General features: G+C 47.9%; 1 protein-coding gene across 9 annotated transcripts in view; it reads right to left on the bottom strand.

Annotated features, from left to right (window-relative positions):
* The window catches only part of TTLL5 (tubulin tyrosine ligase like 5), a 257,197-nt gene that overhangs the window by 220,338 nt on the left and 18,562 nt on the right, over nt 1–18,297 (bottom strand). For all 9 annotated transcript variants that reach the window (XM_038741693.1, XM_038741730.1, XM_038741773.1 and 6 more), the window contains exons 4-7: nt 15,868–15,950; nt 12,651–12,757; nt 5,287–5,417; nt 2,154–2,236 (exon numbers count right to left, since the gene is read on the bottom strand). In XM_038741693.1, coding sequence (XP_038597621.1) covers nt 2,154–2,236; nt 5,287–5,417; nt 12,651–12,757; nt 15,868–15,950 — 404 coding nt within the window. The remainder of the gene's footprint in view (nt 1–2,153; nt 2,237–5,286; nt 5,418–12,650; nt 12,758–15,867; nt 15,951–18,297) is intronic.

The following is an 18,297-nucleotide window of genomic DNA, read 5'->3' on the forward strand; positions in this document are numbered from 1 at the left end:
ACCCAAGTGTGGAAATCACAGGTCTGTCTTCACTCTTCCCCAAATCTTGGTAACTTTAGGTTCGATCGACATGAGATTTGGTCCTGATTTTTCCTTCACTGTTTAGTTTTATTTAGTCACTGGAGACGTCAGTCGGAGCCACGTTTGAAACCTCACAGAGAAGCGGCAGCCACCAGAGGGAGTCCAAAATTTTCTCCTCGGTGTCCCGTAAAAAAATAAAATAAATGGAGTCTTTTCTATTTCTCTTTGTTTTCTCAGACGTAGACTCAATGTTTAAAGTTGCGACTTGAAGTTTCACCAAAAAAAGGACGTCTATTCCACGGGACTGTAAACGTGGGGCCCCCTCTCAGTCCAAGGAAGAAACCACCTTTGTCAAAGCTGGGTTTTGGCGAGATGATTTCAGTGTAGGTTCCCCCGGTCGCCCTGGACTCACTTTGACCCACCCTCCACCTCTCCCATCCCACCAACCCCCCGCAGTTTCTCAATCGCCACATGAGCTCAGTTCACAGCCCTTCTGTCCGGACCCTTACCCCTCCGCCTCCTCCCTCCTCAAATCAAAGAGAAAATCAGGCAGGAGTCTTGGAAATAGTTACTTCATGCAGTTGGCTAATGGGTCACATATTCCATGGGAAAGGATCCAGGTATGGAACAGAGGAGACAGTTAAGGCCTCCAGTGTACAGGGGAAAGGGAGAAAAGCAAGGCTTAAATACGAGGTATATTTGTCTGGGTAAAAAGAAGGTAATAAAATCCCATTTTTTGGTGGGGTGGGAACATTTTTTCCATTGTTTCCTAAGGCCGCCGGATCCCCTCAGCGCCTGTTGGCGGTTTCCCAGGCTTTTGTCTGGCACCTCCACCAAATACCTAAGAGACTCAAACTCATTCCAAAGCCTTGGAGAGAGGAGGAGAGGAGAGAGGGGAGGGAGAGGAGGGAGAGGGGAGAAAAGAGGGACGGAGGGCGGGAGAGGGGAGGCAGTCGGTCCTGCCAAGCACTTTGATCCATGCAGGGGGTCTCTGGGAACTCAGACACTTCGGGCCCGTGAGGGACTGAGCTTCTCGGGCAGAGACGGGGCACACGAGAATTGCCCAGCCAAGGCAAGTGTAGCTTTCTTGAACTTCACTGGGATCCTTTTCAACTAACAAATCAGAAGGACACAGAGCCCACCAGACACATGCAAAAAAATCCTAGATGAACTGGGAGCCGTTCCTGGGCTTTCTGTCTCATCTCTTGCAAAATAAAAAAGGCTAACCTTCTCGGCAGAGCCCAAATTCAAACGGCTCCCATCTAAGAGATTCAAACAACACTGGAGCCCTTGGCATGGACTCGGTGGAAAAGCTGTTGGACATACGGCCTTCACGCCAAGCCCCGATCGGAGCCAGAAGGGAGAGAAAAAAAGAGGCCCCAGAGGAAGTGACTTTTGCCTTGATACCATACAAAGTCTTGGGTAAAAAGGCTTTTGGGGACACAAGCGAAAGCCAAGGGAATTTTGATCTGGGTCTTCCTCTGCAATCAGGTCACACCCAAACAGATCAATAGCCGTTCAACATCAGAGATTCTAGGCTCTGAGGATCTGCCGCTGATTTGGTGACCAAACTGTGTTTAGAAGTCACGCCAACGTGAAAGCCCCTTCGGCTACTTGGCTTTTGCACACATACGACATGAAGATCGAAGGGTGAAGCAGAGCTAGCTTGAATGGGGGATCAGCAGAGTAATGGGATTCCGTAGTCCCCAGGTGGGAAACTGAAAATCAGTCAATCATATTTACTGAGCGCTTACTGCGTGCAGAGCACTGAACTGGGAGAGTACCAAACAGCCACATTTCCCACCCACAACAAGCTTACAGCCTAGAATAGAGGAGAGAAGCCACTCGGCCGGCCTTGACCATACAGTACATTGCCCATGAGGAGATAAAAGCCGGGGGACAATGAATGCTTTCTTTAAAATTCCTTCAAGACTGAGAGTTCACAGTATTATACATACTGAGGACCCAGGGTGACTGTCCGACAAACACTGCAGTCATTTCAAGGTGGCAACAACAAACACAATGTACTTCTGGTCTAGTACCGACCTTGCAGAAAAGAGGCACCGTCCCCGGATTAAAAAACAAGTTAAGCGGAATCTAGAAGAGAGGTTTGCCATTTGCCACACACTTACATTGTTGATCAGGTAGACGCCACGTCCCCTAGACGAAGCGACGGGTTTTACTATCCAGGGTCCCCGGTCCTTTGAATAGGAGCCTGCTCAAAACATTGAAAGACAGAGTGCGACAGTATGAGGGACTATTCAATTTCGGGTTGCCTGAGTTTTCAGAAAAGGTTATCCAGTTCCAGGGGACTTTCCCAGGCCCCTGAACAAAACTGCATTTTTGGACTAACCTAAAGTTGAGATATTTTCCGTTCCAGTCATTAATTAACCGGACTCATAAAAATTACCCTGCTTTCCAGAAAATTATCCAAGTTACTATGAGAGACCTTGGTGAAGAGAGCAAACATGCTTAGGGCTTTTGAGGGGAAGCAACGTTCCCTGCCCCAGTTCTCCACAGCTGGACTAAAACAGGGAACAGAGGTTTAGATCAGTAATTATTTGTGACAAAATGGCTGTACCGTTGCTGCCGCCATGGCCAAAGATGGTTGAATATTCTCTCTAGTAGGTGCCAAGTGGGTGGTTTCGAACGGTTCCAGCTGCCAAGCAGATTGTGTAGATAGTTACCAGGCACCGGGATGGAAAAGGAGCAAGAGGGCCAAGGGCCATAGTGGCGGGGAGGACATCGGAGCAAGAACGAGCAAACTTCAGTCTGCAGGTGGGCACTCACCCCACTCCACAGGGTGGACCTGGTAGCCAACTGACAAAGTCAGCTACGAGCTCGGCATGCAACTGTAGCACAACAGCACAACGTATGTCTCAAACTCCCCACCCCTTCCCCTTGGCTAGGAGAAGAGCTTTGAAAACTCCTCATGTGATCCTTCAGAACTAATGGTTGCCTCGCCTTCACTTCTGTGCGATCACCCGAGGCACGCAGATCCCCGCGCCCTGAAGGACCGATAGTTACTGATCGGACACGTGGAAAAAGAAAGACCCCAGCATTAAGTCAGGTTGGAAAAAGGCACCCCCAGAATCAGACGTACAAACCCACGAATCCCCGGACCCTCACCTTAAGAGGACCCAGACCAAAGCGTTGAGCTGTTGAGAGTTAGCAAAGGCTGAGTATCATAGACGGCAGGGTAATGGGCGATGCAAGATGTCAAAGAGGCTGAGCTAATTCTAGAGAGCTGGGGGATGCTAACACACCGAATCAGAATGTCAAAATTTGAATCTTGTCAGTCCCGTGCATAAAGGCATATATAGTGACCTCTAAGGCTATTTTTGTAGATTTTCCAGCTGCTTCTATCACAAATTGAGCTTCCTGCACTAAATGTTCAGCATAATTTGAAGGCCCCTTCAATTACGAGTCGGAGGTATTTGGGTTTGGATCTTTAAGCCATTCTGGTCTGTTACTGAAATCTCAAATATTTAAATTTGTTGCATTACTGGACTTCTGCCTTAGATTCCAAAGCACTTGCACTTTCATGATGACCCATAGCATGAACATGGCCGATCAATAGGAACAGATAATCAGAGTGGCAGAGGTAACAGGCTTAACGAGCCTGACTTTCCTAAATCAATCAATTAATGCTACTTATGGAGCACTTCTTTTTAATGGCATCTGTTAGACACTTACTATGTGCCAGGCACTGTTCTAAGCGCTGGGGCAGACACAAGGTAATCGGGTTGGACACAGTTCCTGTCCCACACGGGGCTCGCAATCTTAGTTCCAATTTTACAGATGAGGTAACTGAGGCCCAGAGAAGTGAAGTGACTTGCCCAAAGTCACACAGCAGACAAGTGGCAGAGGCAGGATTTTTTTTAATGGCATTTATTAAGCGCTTACTATGTGCGAACCACTGTTCTAAGCGCTGCGGAGGTTACAAGGTGATCAGACTGTCCCACGGGGGGCTCACAGTCTTTATCCCCATTTTAAAGATGAAGGAATTGAGGCCCGGAGAAGTAAAGTGACTTGTCCAAAGTCACATAGCTGACAACTGGTGGAGCCGGGGTTCGAACCCATGACCTCTGACTCCAAAGCCCGGGCTCTTTCCACTGAGCCACGCTGCTTCCCCTATTTGCACCCAGGTCCTTCTGACTTTCCAGGCCCATGCTCTATCCGCTAGGCGACGTTGCTTAAATGTGTACAGAGCACTGCACTAAGCGCTTGGGAGAGTACAACACATGAGAGTTGGTAAACGCATTTGTGCCCACAAGGAGTTACTGAAAAACCTTCCATTAACACATATTCCAACTGCTCCCGCCACAGAAACATAAGAGGCGGGGTGTGAATGGGAAAATAAATGTCTCGCAAGGATTGGCCACTCCTTAGGACACATCCCTAGAGGCAGGGCTCTCTGGCTATCGGATGGGCGGGGATGCTACTGCTGCTGTTCCTCTTCACTGGAAAAGTATAAAAGCTGCAGATCACCCTCCGGACTGGCTGGCAAACGCTCAACTCAAATGCCTCCTGGGGTACCCCGATCCCGCTAATGACTTTTTCTCATCCGGGATTTTATTCTGATGGATGTGGGAAGACAAGGGTGAGAAATGCGTCTTCTTACTGGCAAGTGACAAGACAGGGATTTTGATACCTCCTTACCGTTTTATGTCCTCAGTTAGCAACAAGTGCTGAGAAACACTGCAGCCTGGAAGTCAGAGGACTTGGGTTCTCTTCCCGGCTCCGCCCCTTGCCTGCTGTGTGACCTTGGGCAAGTCATTTCACTTCCTCTGTGCCTCAGTTAGCTCATTTGTCAAATGGGGATTGAGACTCTGAGCCCCACGTGGGACAGAGACTGTGTCCAACCCCATTTGCTTGTATCCACCCCACCGCTTAGTACAGTGCCCGGCACATAGCAGGCGCTGAATGGATACCTTAATTCTTACTATCACCTAGGCTCAGAGTGAAATGGCAAACGAGAAACAAAACCCGCAGGAGAATGGTATGCATGGATATGGTGCCTATGAACATGCTCAGAATAAAGATATGGAGCACTAAGTCAAATTGTCACTGTACGTAACGGATATGGGGACACCTATGGCCACCTTCCGTTGTTTAAAGAGTTTCTGCAAATCCTGCGTAAGGACTGCAGTTCTAGAAATTAGCGGAGCCAGGACTTGTTCCCGTTTTGGGAAAGCCACTGGGGTGAGTCTGGCCCACGTCCACTGTGAAGAACCAAGAGGACCTTGTCCATCGACCACTTACTACAGAATTCCGGATACTCAGCGGGCAGAAGGAAGGTCTGTGGGAGGATGTGGAACGCCTTGAATCCATGTGCTTGCTGCATTCGGATAACATTCTTGTACAGTCTGTCCTTCCGGGTGAGCTCATAAGATCTAAAAGCACACAAGCCATTACCAACAGGTTTTCCCGCTCAATAAAATGGGTCTCGGGGACCAGCCTGGGTCCTGGTTGTCTAAATGGGCAACTCAAACGACATCAGGAGACGGGTGCTTTGGAGACCTGCTATTCGATATTAACTGCTGAAAAAGACAGTTTACAGCCCAGATGGCCGGATTTCGGGGTTCTGAGGAACTGCCAATGTGATGTGGGGTGAGACAGGGTGTCCGGTGAGGGTGGGGAGTGTGATGAGATGGTTGCGATGAAATCTTAGGACACAGAACCCCCCCGCTGTAACGGTTTATGGCCGTATGGCTGAACGGTGGCTCGTGAGCTACATGTGGGTGGCTCTTCCTCTCTTGCTGTGGCTCTCACGGCAAAAAGCCACGTACCGCATGCTCTGTAACATGCTGGTCACTGTGATGGCGGGCACCAGCGTGCCACTGCTGAAGTCCTGATGGCGGCAGTCCTACTGCCCGGGAAGAGAAGGGATGTGGCACGTTGGTGCCTGCCATCAGTGCTTGGTCAGTGCTTGGGATCAGTGCTTGGTCCCCTTCTGTTCTCAATCTACACGCACTCCCTTGGTGACCTCATTCGGTCCCACGGCTTCAACTATCAACTCTACGCTGATGACACCCAGATCTACATCTCTGCCCCTGCTCTCTCCCCCTCCCTCCAGGCTCGCATCTCCTCCTGCCTTCAGGACATCTCCATCTGGACGTCTGCCCGCCACCTCAAACTCAACATGTCCAAGACTGAACTCCTTGTCTTCCCTCCCAAACCCTGCCCTCTCCCTGACTTGCCCATCTCTGTTGACGGCACTACCATCCTTCCCGTCTCCCAAGCCCGCAACCTTGGTGTCATCCTCGACTCTACTCTCTCGTTCACCCCTCACATCCAAGCCGTCACCAAAACCTGCCGGTCTCAGCTCCGCAACATTGCCAAGATCCGCCCTTTCCTCTCCATCCATACTGCTACCCTGCTCGTTCAAGCTCTCATCCTATCCCGTCTGGACTACTGCATCAGCCTTCTCTCTGATCTCCCATCCTCGTGTCTCTCCCCACTTCAATCCAGACTTCATGCTGCTGCCCGGATTGTCTTTGTCCAGAAACGCTCTGGGCATGTTACTCCCCTCCTCAAAAATCTCCAGTGGCTACCAATCAATCTGCGCATCAGGCAGAAACTCCTCACCCTGGGCTTCAAGGCTCTCCATCCCCTCGCCCCCTCCTACCTCACCTCCCTTCTCTCCTTCTCCAGCCCAGCCTGCGCCCTCTGCTCCTCTGCCACTAATCTCCTCACCGTGCCTCGTTCTCGCCTGTCCCTCCATCGACCCCCTGCCCACGTCCTCCCCCGAGCCTCGAATGCCCCCAATACCTTTGCCCATCCGCCAAGCTAGCTCTCTTCCTCCCTTCAAGGCCCTGCTGAGAGCTCACCTCCTCCAGGAGGCCTTCCCAGACTGAGCCCCTTCCTTCCTCTCCCCCTCGTCCCCCTCTCCATCCCCCCGTCTTACCTCCTTCCCTTCTCCACAGCACCTGTATATATGTATATATGTTTGTACATATTTATTACTCTATTTATTTATTTATTTTACTTGTACATATCTATTCTATTTATTTTATTTTGTTACTATGTTTGGTTTCGTTCTCTGTCTCCCCCTTTTAGACTGTGAGCCCACTGTTGAGTACGGACTGTCTCTATCTGTTGCCAATTTGTCCTTCCCAAGCGCTTAGTACAGTGCTCTGCACACAGTAAGCGCTCAATAAATACGATTGATGATGATGATGATGATGATGATTTACAGAAAGAGAAGCAGCGTGGCTCACTGGAAAGAGCATGGGCTTTGGAGTCAGGAGTCACAGGTTCAGATCCCGGCTCCACCAATTGTCAGCTGTGTGACTTTGGGCGAGTCACTTAACTTCTCTGTGACTCAGTTTTCTCATCTGTAAAATGGGGATGAAGACTGTGAGCCCCCCGTGGGATAACCTGATCACCTTGTAACCTCCCCAGAACTTAGAACAGTGCTTTGCACATAGTAAGTGCTTAATATATGCCATCATTATTATTATTACAGTGCTTGGCCACCTTAAGTCTTTGTTTTGTGGCTCTTCAGTTCATGAGGCTTGACTCCTCTGGTTTGTAATATTCCCTGGCCTTGTAATTGTGTGATAAGTAAAATACATTGTAGGGAAAATGTATCTTTTTACAAATTTAAAACTTAGGGACGATATGAGAGCACTGTCTCTTTGCCATATTCAGTGATAGTTCGGACTATTGTTGCAGCTCTTTCCTTCATTCATTCATTCAATTGTATTTATTGTGCGCTTACTGTGTGCAGAGCACTGTACTAAGCGCTTGGGAAGTACAAGTTGGCAACAGAAAATGCCCATTATTCACTATGATTAAATAAATGATGGTCTACTTATTCTCTCTCTTTCCATTTACTCAGTGTTTTTGTAATCTTTTATTTTTCTCCTAGTGCACTCTCTGCACGTCATTCTCAGACATCACGCTTACGTTCCTCTTGGTATCCTGTTCCAGTGTGATTTGAGAAGCTGCATCGTCTAGTGGAAAGAGCACAGGCACGGGAGTCGGAGGACCTGGGTTCTAATCTCGGTTCTGCCGCTTGCCTGTTGTGAGACTTTGGGCAAGTCACTTAACTACTCTGTGCTTCAGTTTCCTCATCTGTAAATATGGAGACAAAATACCTGTTCTTCTTTTTCTCCCTTAACTGAGAGTCCCACGTGGGCCAGGGATTGTGTCCGATCTGATTCATGTGGCACAGGGCTTGGCACATAGTAAGTGCTTAATAAATACACCTGGGTGTGCGATTCCACCCTTATATAGCTTTGTCCCTGTGAGTTATGAATGCAAACCCCTTGGTTATTCATTCAATCGTATTTATTGAGTGCTTACTGTGTGCAGAGCACTGTACTAAGTGCTTAATAATAATAATGACATTTGCTAAGTGCTTCCTATGTGCCAAGCACTGTTCTAAGCACTAAGGTAGATACAAGGTAATCAGGTGGTCCCTCATGGGGCTCACCGTCTCAATCCCCATTTTACAGATGAAGTAACTGAGGCACAGAGAAGTTAAGTGACTTGCCCAGAGTGAACTCCATCATGGGTCAGCCTGAGACTTCTGTCTTTGGATTAGTGTGTTTGCACATGTCTGTACAAGTACACAAATGTGCTCGCATATTTGTACACGCATATGAGTATGTTTGGGTATTTGTGCATATGAACCAGTTTAAGATCTGTCTCTTTCTGTATGGAGGTTAGCAATACTCAGCGGTTCTGTGACGTGTGCTCCAGGCTGAAGCTTTTGTTTACTTGTAAACACTTTTTTTTTTTTGGTATTTGTTAAGCGCTTACTGTGAGCCAAGCACTCTATTAGGAGCTGGAGTAGATTCATTCATTCATTCAATTGTATTTATTGAGCGCTTACTGTGTGCAGAACACTGTACGAAGCGCTTGGGAAGTACAAGTCGGCAACATATAGAGACGGTCCCTCCACAACAACGGGCTCACAGTCTAGAAGGGGGAGACAGACAACAAAACAAAATGTGTAGACGGGTGTCAAAATCGTCAGAACAAATAGAATTATAGCTATAGGCGCATCATTAACAAAATAAATAGAATAGTAAATATGTACCAGTAAAATAAATAGAGTAATAAATCTGTACAAATATATACAAGTGCTGTGGGGAGGGGAAGGAGGTAGGGCAGAGGGGGGTGGGATGGGGAGGAGGAGAGGAAAAAGGGGGCTCAGTCTGGGAAGGCCTCCTGGAGGAGGTGAGCTCTCAGTAGGGCCTTGAAGGGAGGAAGAGAGCTAGGTTGGCGGATGTGGGGAGGGAGGGCATTGAAGGCCAGGGGAAGGACGTGGGCCGGGGGTCGACAGCGGGAGAGGCAAGAACGAGGTACAGTGAGGAGGTTAGCAGCAGAGAAGCAGAGGAAGGAAAGAAGGGAGGTGAGGTAGGAGGGGGCGAGGTGATGGACAGCCTTGAAGCTGAGAGTGAGGAGTTTTTGCTTGATTTGTAGGTTGACAGGCAACCGCTGGAGATTTTTGAGGAGCGGAGTGACATGACCAGAGCGTTTCTGTACAGAGATAATCCGGGTGGCAGAGTGAAGTATAGGCTGAAGCGGGGAAAGACAGGAGGATGGGAGATCAGAGAGGAGGCTGATGCAGTAATCCAGTCGGGATAGGATGAGAGCTTGAACCGGCAGGGTAGCGGTTTGGATGGAGAGGAAAGGGCGGATCTTGGAGATGTTGCGGAGGTGAGACCGGCAGGTTTTGGTGACGGATCGGATGTGTGGGGTGAACGAGAGAGCAGAGTCGAGGATGACACCGAGGTTGCGGGCTTGTGAGACGGGAAGGATGGTAGTGCCGTCTACAGTGATGGGAAAGTCAGGGAGAGGACAAGGTTTGGGAGGGAAGATGAGGAGTTCGGTCTTGGACATACTGAGTTTTAGATGGTGGGCAGACATCCAGATGGAGATGTCCTGAAGGCAGGAGGAGATACGAGCCTGGAGGGAGGGAGAGAGAGCGGGGGCGGAGATGTAGATTTGGGTGTCATCAGTGTAGAGATGATAGTTGAAGCCGTGGGAGCGAATGAGTTCAACAAGGGAGTGAGTGTAGACAGAGAACAGAAGGGGACCAAGAACTGACCCTTGAGGAACCCCTACAGTAAGGGGATGGGAGGGGGAGGAGGATCCCGCAAAGGAGACTGAGAATGAATGGCCGGAGAGATAAGAGGAGAACCGGGAGAAGACGGAGTCTGTGAAGCCAAGGTTGGATAGCATGTTGAGGAGAAGGGGGTGATCCACAGTGTCAAAGGCAGCTGAGAAGTCGAGGAGGATTAGGAGTAGATAGGATTAGGATTAGGAGTAGATAGGATTAGGATTAGGAGTAGAGATAAATTATCAGGTTGGACACAGTCCTTATCCCACACAGGGGTCATAGCCTTAATCCACATTATACAGATGAGGTAACAGGCACAGAGCGTTAAGTGACTGACCCAAGGTAACACAGCAGACAAGCTGTGGAGCTGGGATTAGAAACCAGCTTCTTCAATCCCAGGCCCGTGCTCTATCACCTAGGCCACGCTGCTTCTTTTTTCTGTGGGCCCATGAGGCTTTGGTCCCTGGGTGTCCTGCATATAAACATGTATTTGTGAAAGGGTGGCCCATTTACAGGTCTCTGGGTATAAGCTTACTGGGGGTTCCTGTGTGTGTTCCATTTATGTGCGTGCATGCATTTTTGTGATTCCCCTAAGGTCAAATACAGGTCCTTGGAGACCCAGAAAGATCCTGGATCCAGGGGCTGCCCACTCCCCACTTTGGCAGGAACAGGGGCACGTTGGGAAGTCTGAAGCTTCAAGCCTGTTCCTTCACCTGTCGACGTGTTTTATTTTGTTCTCTGTCTCCCCCTTCTAGACTGTGAGCCCATTGCTGGGTAGGGATCGTCTCTAGATGTTGCCGACTTGTACTTCCCAAGCGCTTGGTACAGTGCTCTGCACACAGTAAGCGCTCAATAAATACGACTGAATGAACGAATGAAGCCTTCCCCAGAGGTTGAGAAGTCCTGTTCCCTGCCAAAGGAATAAACCAGGCAGTTCCCAGAGCTCAGCCCCAATGTCCAGAGGGCAGGTGAAAGGGGTTCAAATTGCCCAAGTCCAGCCTCAGTTACTCACTCCCCACACTGGTGGGGTGAAGAGCTTCCATGTCCCCAAGACCTGCTACATAACTAAGGCTCTACTCTGGCTCCTCCCCACGTGCAGCGGTAGGATGGTCTTTAATGATGTCGAAGGCGAAGATGGGAGGTCGAAGGTCAGAAGCCTAAAATGCCTTCACCGGCCATGGGCCGTGTCAGGGGACCCAGTTAGGGCCAGCTCGGCTCTCTGCTTGCCAGGCAGGGACTGATCTCCAGTAGTCAATAACTCAGCATCTCGGGCACCAGTTACATCAGTAAGCGCTCAATAAATAGGACTGAATGAATGAATGAATGAATCAGAACCGGGACTTATATGGTTGCACCCAAAGAATTGATTTTCTTCAGCCCACTATTTCTCTTACCAAACTGGATTTTTCTAATCTGCAAGGGCGGAAAAAGAACACGCCAAAACGGACCCGATGATGAGGCTTAAATTTGGATAAATTTAAACCAACTTTCACTTGGGCCAGGAACTGGATGCAAATCCACACACTCTGAATTCTGAAAAAAGCCCGTGTCTTGAAGTTCTCCCAATGATCATCCACCCTCTGAAGCGTTTGAGGATACTGCGTTTTTTAAAATGGGTCATGCCATTGCATTTAGTCAAGAAACGCAGCCCTAAAAATGAGGAGACCACACCGACACCTCAAACTGTGGTCCAAATTCAAATAACAATGGACATACCTCGAGCTTCAAAGCTAAGGATCTCGACCCCCCTCTGCCCAAACACCTATGCCGTGGAATCGGTCCGTGGAGCCAATCCACAGGGTCAGCTGTCTCAACTTATGTCAAAACCTTCGTGATGACTACAATGGAATGTATGTTTACACTGGTAATGCAGTAGCCAAGTGTCTGATCGGTTTCTAGGGCAATGATTCACAAGGTCCCTGGGTCTCACAGGCTCCCACTGTTCCCACGGAGAGACCCTAAGTTCACTTTCTGCCCCTTTAAAGCAGAAAGTCATATCGCTGGGAAAACCAAGCATCACGGCCTGCAGCAGAGACTGGCAGCAATTCGTACCTGGTTTTTAAACCAAAACGTGGCTGTTTAACAGACTGCTCATTAATTGGGTTGGTTTTTTTTTTTTAGCACAACCGTCTCTTTGTGGAGTGCAGACCTAAACTACCGGGTATCGCTATTCCCCTTCTGAACTCAAAACGGCTCTGCTAAAGCCCCTCAAACACAAGCAACTGAACATTTCAATCCTGATCATCCAAACATGACTTGGTTATCCAACACTTAACGACTCCTAAGTAGGGGCTCGCAAGTGTACTTGGCTGTGTAGTATTTACCACGTTATTCGAAAACCATCTGCCAGAGACTATGAAATGCGTTTTATCTACCGCTCAAGTCAAATTTCTATCCTGGCACCTCGAAGTCCAAGCATTAAATCCCATGCCGCAGATGGTCTTTCCACACTGCCGCTCACAGGGTCAGGCAGCTTTCCTTGCTGAGCACCAACTGCAGCTCCCGTTTCCCTCTTTGTCTTAAACTGAAGGCAGTGAGACTGTGCCATTACCTGGGGAAGTGGTTGACCTTCTGAACGTCCGAGAGGGAACGCAGTAGGAGAGGCTTCAGGTGGGATCCAGTCCACATGAGGTTATACTCGGTGCTGTTTGGGTGAACCTGAGGAAAAGAGGCAGGGAGAAGGTGAACAGGAATCAACAGCTGGCCTCTTCCAAAGGCATGTTACAGCGCACGCATACACATACACACACAGAGAGCACTGACAGTTGTCGAGTACATCGCCAGTCTCGGGAGATTAGAAGAGGGTTCAACCCTGTGAAGCAAATGGACGAAGCATATCAAATGGGTAAAAACCTGGGGAAGAAAAGGCCAGCCCTTGTGAGACTAATCATGAAGCTCCCAGCCTCTTACTCATCCTCCAATCTAGATAAAAGTCCCAGTGAAATCTCTCTTTCCTGAAACTTCCCTCGTGAACCATTTCAGATGCCGATAAAGAAAGGTAAACTCTTAATAAGAGCGGGAATTCTTCTCCCCCTCTAGACTGTGAACTCGTTGTGGGTAAGGAAGGTGTTTGCTGTTGTATTGTACTCTCCCAAGTGCTTAGTATAGTGCTTTGCACAAAGTAAGCACTCAATAAATGCAATTGAATGACGGAATGAAAGTGATGTTGAAAAATGAAAGAGTCAGGATCAGAGCTCTCCCAAAACCACTCACTCAATCAATCAGTTGTATTTACTGAACACTTACTGGGTGCAGAGTACTGTATTCAGGGCTTGGGGGAATACAAAATGTCTCCTCACACATGCCTGTGGCAAAATCAAAGCAATGGAGGCTTGAGACTTCAGGGTAGCAATGAAGCTAATATTTCACAGACGCTCAACCTCTTGGCCAAGCCAGGGAATGAGACTGAAAGGCATTTCTGCAAAAGACCTGCCTCAGTAAGGACATTATTCATTCATTCATTCAATCGTATTTATTGAGCGCTTACTGTGTGCAGAGCACTGTACTAAGTGCTTGGGAAGTACAAGTTGGCAACATATAGAGACGGTCCCTACGGGCTCAGTCTGGGAAGGTCTCCTGGAGAAGGTGAGCTCTCAGTAGTGCTTTGAAGGGAGAAAGAGAGCTAGCTTGGCGGATGGGCAGAGGGAGGGCATTCCAGGCCAGGGGTCGACGGCGGGACAGGCGAGAACGAGGCACGGTGAGGAGGTTAGCGTCAGAGGAGCGGAGGGTGCGGGCTGGGCTGGAGAAGGAGAGAAGGGAGGTGAGGTAGGAGGGGGCGAGGTGATGGACAGCCTTGAGACCGAGAGTAAGGAGTTTTTGTCTGATGCGTAGGTTGATTGGTAGCCACTGGAGATTTTTGAGAAGGGGAGTAACATGCCCAGAGCATTTCTGCACAAAGATGATCCGGGTAGCAGCGTGAAGTATAGACTGAAGTGGGGAGAGACAGGAGGATGGGAGATCAGAGAGGAGGCTGATGCAGTAATCCAGTCGGGATAGGATGAGAGATTGAACCAGCAGGGTAGCGGTTTGGATGGAGAGGAATGGGCAGATCTTGGTGATGTAGCGGAGGTGAGACTGGCAGGTTTTGGTGACGGATTGGATGTGAGGGGTGAACGAGAGAGCGGAGTCGAGGATGACACCAAGGTTGTGGGCTTGTGAGAGGGGAAGGATGGTAGTGCCGTCAACAGTGATGGGAAAGTCAGGGAGAGGGCAGGGTTTGGGAGGGAAGATAAGGAGTTCAGTCTTGGACATATTGAGTTTTAGATGGCGGGCAGACATCCAGATGGAGATGTCTTGAAGGCAGGAGGAGACACGAGCCTGAAGGGAGGGAGAGAGAGCGGGGGCAGGAGCAGAGATGTAGATTTGGGTGTCATCAGCGTAGAGATGATAGTTGAAGCCGTGGGAGCGAATGAGTTCACCAAGGGAGTGAGTGTAGACATTACCTTGAACAGGGAGAGAACGATAGGGCCCCTCCTTGTAAATCCGGACAATTGGCCGGGATGAGAGAAGTCATTCCCTTCCTACTTAGTATTTGCTGTTTAATATTTCTTTTTCTTTCCTGCATGTCTGGTCTTCTTTTATATTACGAGCTACTTAACATTAAAGACAACAGACATACTATATGCAACTTTTTCTGCATCCACTGGAGAACTCCAATGATACACATCCATGGTATTTATTGAGCACTACTGTGTGCAGAGCACTGTACTCAGGGCTGGGTGCAGTACAGTCCAGCAGCCCACAGTGAGGCTAGAGTCTACAGGGAGAGACAGAATAGTTAAGAGTTAAGGATAGGCACACAAGTGCTGCGGGGCTGCGGTGAGTATCAAAGTGCTTTAGGTGTACGCAGCCAAGTGCATAAGAGATGCAGACAAGAGGGTGGGGAGGAGAAATGAGGGCCTGTCATGGAAGGCCTCTTGGAGGAGGTGTGATTTAAGAGGGGTTTGGAAGGTTGGAAGAGTGGCAGACTTTCAGATATGAAGGGGGAGGGATTCCAGGCTCGAGGGAGGAGGGCTCAGTAGCAGGATGGGAGAGGTTTAGGAAGTAGGATGGCTTTAGAGGACAGAAGTGTGCAAGCTGGTTTGTAATAAGAGATCAGTAAGAAAAGGTAAGAGGGAGCAAGCTGACTGAGTGCCTTAAAATCGATGAGGACTATCTGTTTGATGTGGCGGAGATGGGCAAACACTGGAGGTTTTGAGGAGTGGGAAGACAGGGACTGAACGGTTTCTCAGAAAAATGACCTGGGCAGCACAGTGAAATACGGATTGGAAAGGGGAGAGACGGAAGGCAGGAAGGTCAGTCACGAGGCTGATGCTTTAGACACAGAGGGAAATAAGTGCCCGGATCAGCACGGCAGAAGTCTGAATGGAGAGGAAAAGGCTGATTTTAGAGACGTTGTGAAGGAAGAACTGTCAGATTTCAGGACAAATTGAATATGTAGGGTTGAGTGAGAGAGATGAATTGAGAATTATGCCAAGACTGAGGGCTTGTGAGATGGGCAGGATGGTAAGAAGTAAAAGTCAGGGGGAGAACAGGGTTTGGGTGGGAAGATAAGAAGTTAATGATGACAATGTTAAGGAAATAAAGACTCAGAACATTAGTGCACAGAACAGTGCTTGGCACATACTAAGTGCTTAACAAATACCATTATTATTATTAATCCTATGGGCATCCTATATCTGGACTTAATAGGTTAAGTCAGCAAGTGACCAGGATTTCAGCTTCTCAATAGAGTAGTTGAGGTTAGCCAGACGTACTGGACAACTTACCTCATGAAATCCATGAGCTGTCAGAATGCTGCGCACCAGGCGACTGTCGGTCCGGACAATCTTATATGACAGGTGATAACGTTCTACAGGGAAAGGATGAAAGAGAGTTGGCACCTGAGCTGACAAAACAGCACAAAACCTTGATTTGCCCAGATGACAACGTAAGGCAAATAAACTGCTGAAACAGAATCTTCATAAGGAAAGCACTGTCCAAAGGCAATGCAAGAGATGACAAAGGTAAGAAAATTGAGAAGGTCAGCTTGTTGCTTGCAAGACTTTCATGTAACAACATGCCATCAGGGTTCAAACCCAACTGATGGTCTTCAGAACTCCAGGACTATCAAACTGTCTGTACAGGTCAGAGACTCAGACCCCCAACAATCATCCACTCTGCATTGCCTTTTTTTTAAACAATATTTGTTAAGCACTTATTATGTTGCAGGTGCTAGGGTAGATACAAGCTAATCACACCTGACACAGTCCATGATCCACATGGAGCTCCCAGTTTTAATCTCCATTCTCCAGATGAGGTAACTGAGGCACGGAGAAGCGAAGAGACCTGCCCAAAGTCATGCAGCAGACAAGTGGTGGAGCTGGGATTAGAATCCAAGACTTTTGCTTCCCAGGTCTGTGCTCTATCCACTAGTGTATTCTGCTGTTTCCCATTGCTGAACAATTCAATCAGCATCTCTTCTGGACCAAACTCAACACGGAATTGTTTTCAAATATGAAGGATTCATTCATTCAGAGATATTTTTGAGCGCTTACTGTGTGCAGAGCACTGTACTAAGCGCTTGGGAAGTACAATTTGGAAACAGATAGAGACAATCCCTACCCAACAACGGGCTCACGGTCTAGAAGATATCTAGAAGATATGATGCCAATTTGTACTTCCCAAGCGCTTAGTACAGTGCTCTGCACATAGTAAGCGCTCAATAAATACGATTGATGATGATATGATATTCCTTCACACCCTTGGGTTCCGTGATTAAGGCCTCTCTCATTCTCCAAGCAGTGAAACCCCAGTTTTTAAACTTGCTTCTAACCTCTTTTTCATTTAACCTTTAAATGCTCTTTTAAACATTTCTATCATTCTCTTTTGGTTCCTCCGTACTACACTTCAGCTTTGGGGTTCCTCTGAGAACTAGGTTCCCAGACAAAGGCCTGATCGATGCCGATTATAAAGGGGGAAGGAAGATTAGCGGGAGAAGCAGCGTTGTCGATTCGGCACAGGCCTGGGAGTTCACACACACCTCTGCTGGCATATAACAACCACCACCGGCTACAGCCAACCAAGAGATGCAGCCATTCTAGTCTGATATCACACCCCAGGTTATAGCCACACACAATACAGCCACCAATGCAAAAGCCCACTGAACTGACATTTTACAGATTGCTTTAAATAAGTAAAGACCTTCCACACCTGAGTTGGGATTACACCAACTCTTCAAAGAATAGAGAGAACCCAAGCGCTTAGTACAGTGCTCTGCACTCAGTAAACGCTCGACAAATGCAACTGAATGAATTTAGAAATGAATGAAGAGAAGGAGAGTGGCCTAGTGAAAAAAGCAGGCGCCCGGGAGTCAGAGGATTTGAGTTCTAATCCTCATCCGGCCATCTGTCTCTAGTGTGACCTTGGTCATGTCACTTTCCTTCTTTATGCCCTAGTCTCCTCATGTGTAAAACAGCGGTTTAAAACCTGTTCCTTCCTCCCCCAGGGAAGATGAGCCCTAGTGGGACAGGGACTGCATTTGACCTGATTAACTTATATCTATCCCAACACTTATGGTGATCGGTACATAAAAAGAGCTTAACAAATACCACAGTTATTACTCTTATGATTTTTATGGCGGTTGTCAATGTGTTTCACTGCATGTCATTCAGAGCAGTCACTGTCCAAAGAGGACCTCACTGGACTTCAACAATCCAATTCATGCCTCAAAGCAATTGGCCAAAATGATCGAAGTATTTCCCTTCTCTCCCCGCACCAGCTAAAATTTGGGGATTAAGAAGTCTTGCATCAATTTTAAAGAATGCAGATGGATTTACAAAAATGATTAAAGTCCTCGATGGAAAGAAGAAATCAATGATGTGCAGGGCCATGCAGAAGAAGTTTATCTGCTACAAAGTACATTATGAAGATAAAAAGAAAGTTACTGTCCCAACTAAAGTGGACACATTCTTGAGTTGATGACATGGCAAAATTCTATTTTACACAGGCTTGCCCCACGTAGATATGTCCAGAGATGGATTTTCTAATAAAAAAATAATCAAAAGTTAGGCTTGCCTAGGACAAACAAGTCCGTTATACCAAAATCTACACTGGAAATTCAATTAGACATCTTCCTTCATGAAACTGATTTTATAATTCCTGTAAAAGTACCTAGAATCAAGGTTAAAACCCTTTAGCTATTTTCTACGTAAACAAAT

Source organism: Tachyglossus aculeatus, chromosome 1 (assembly GCF_015852505.1).
Source record: "Tachyglossus aculeatus isolate mTacAcu1 chromosome 1, mTacAcu1.pri, whole genome shotgun sequence".
NCBI lineage: Eukaryota > Metazoa > Chordata > Mammalia > Monotremata > Tachyglossidae > Tachyglossus > Tachyglossus aculeatus.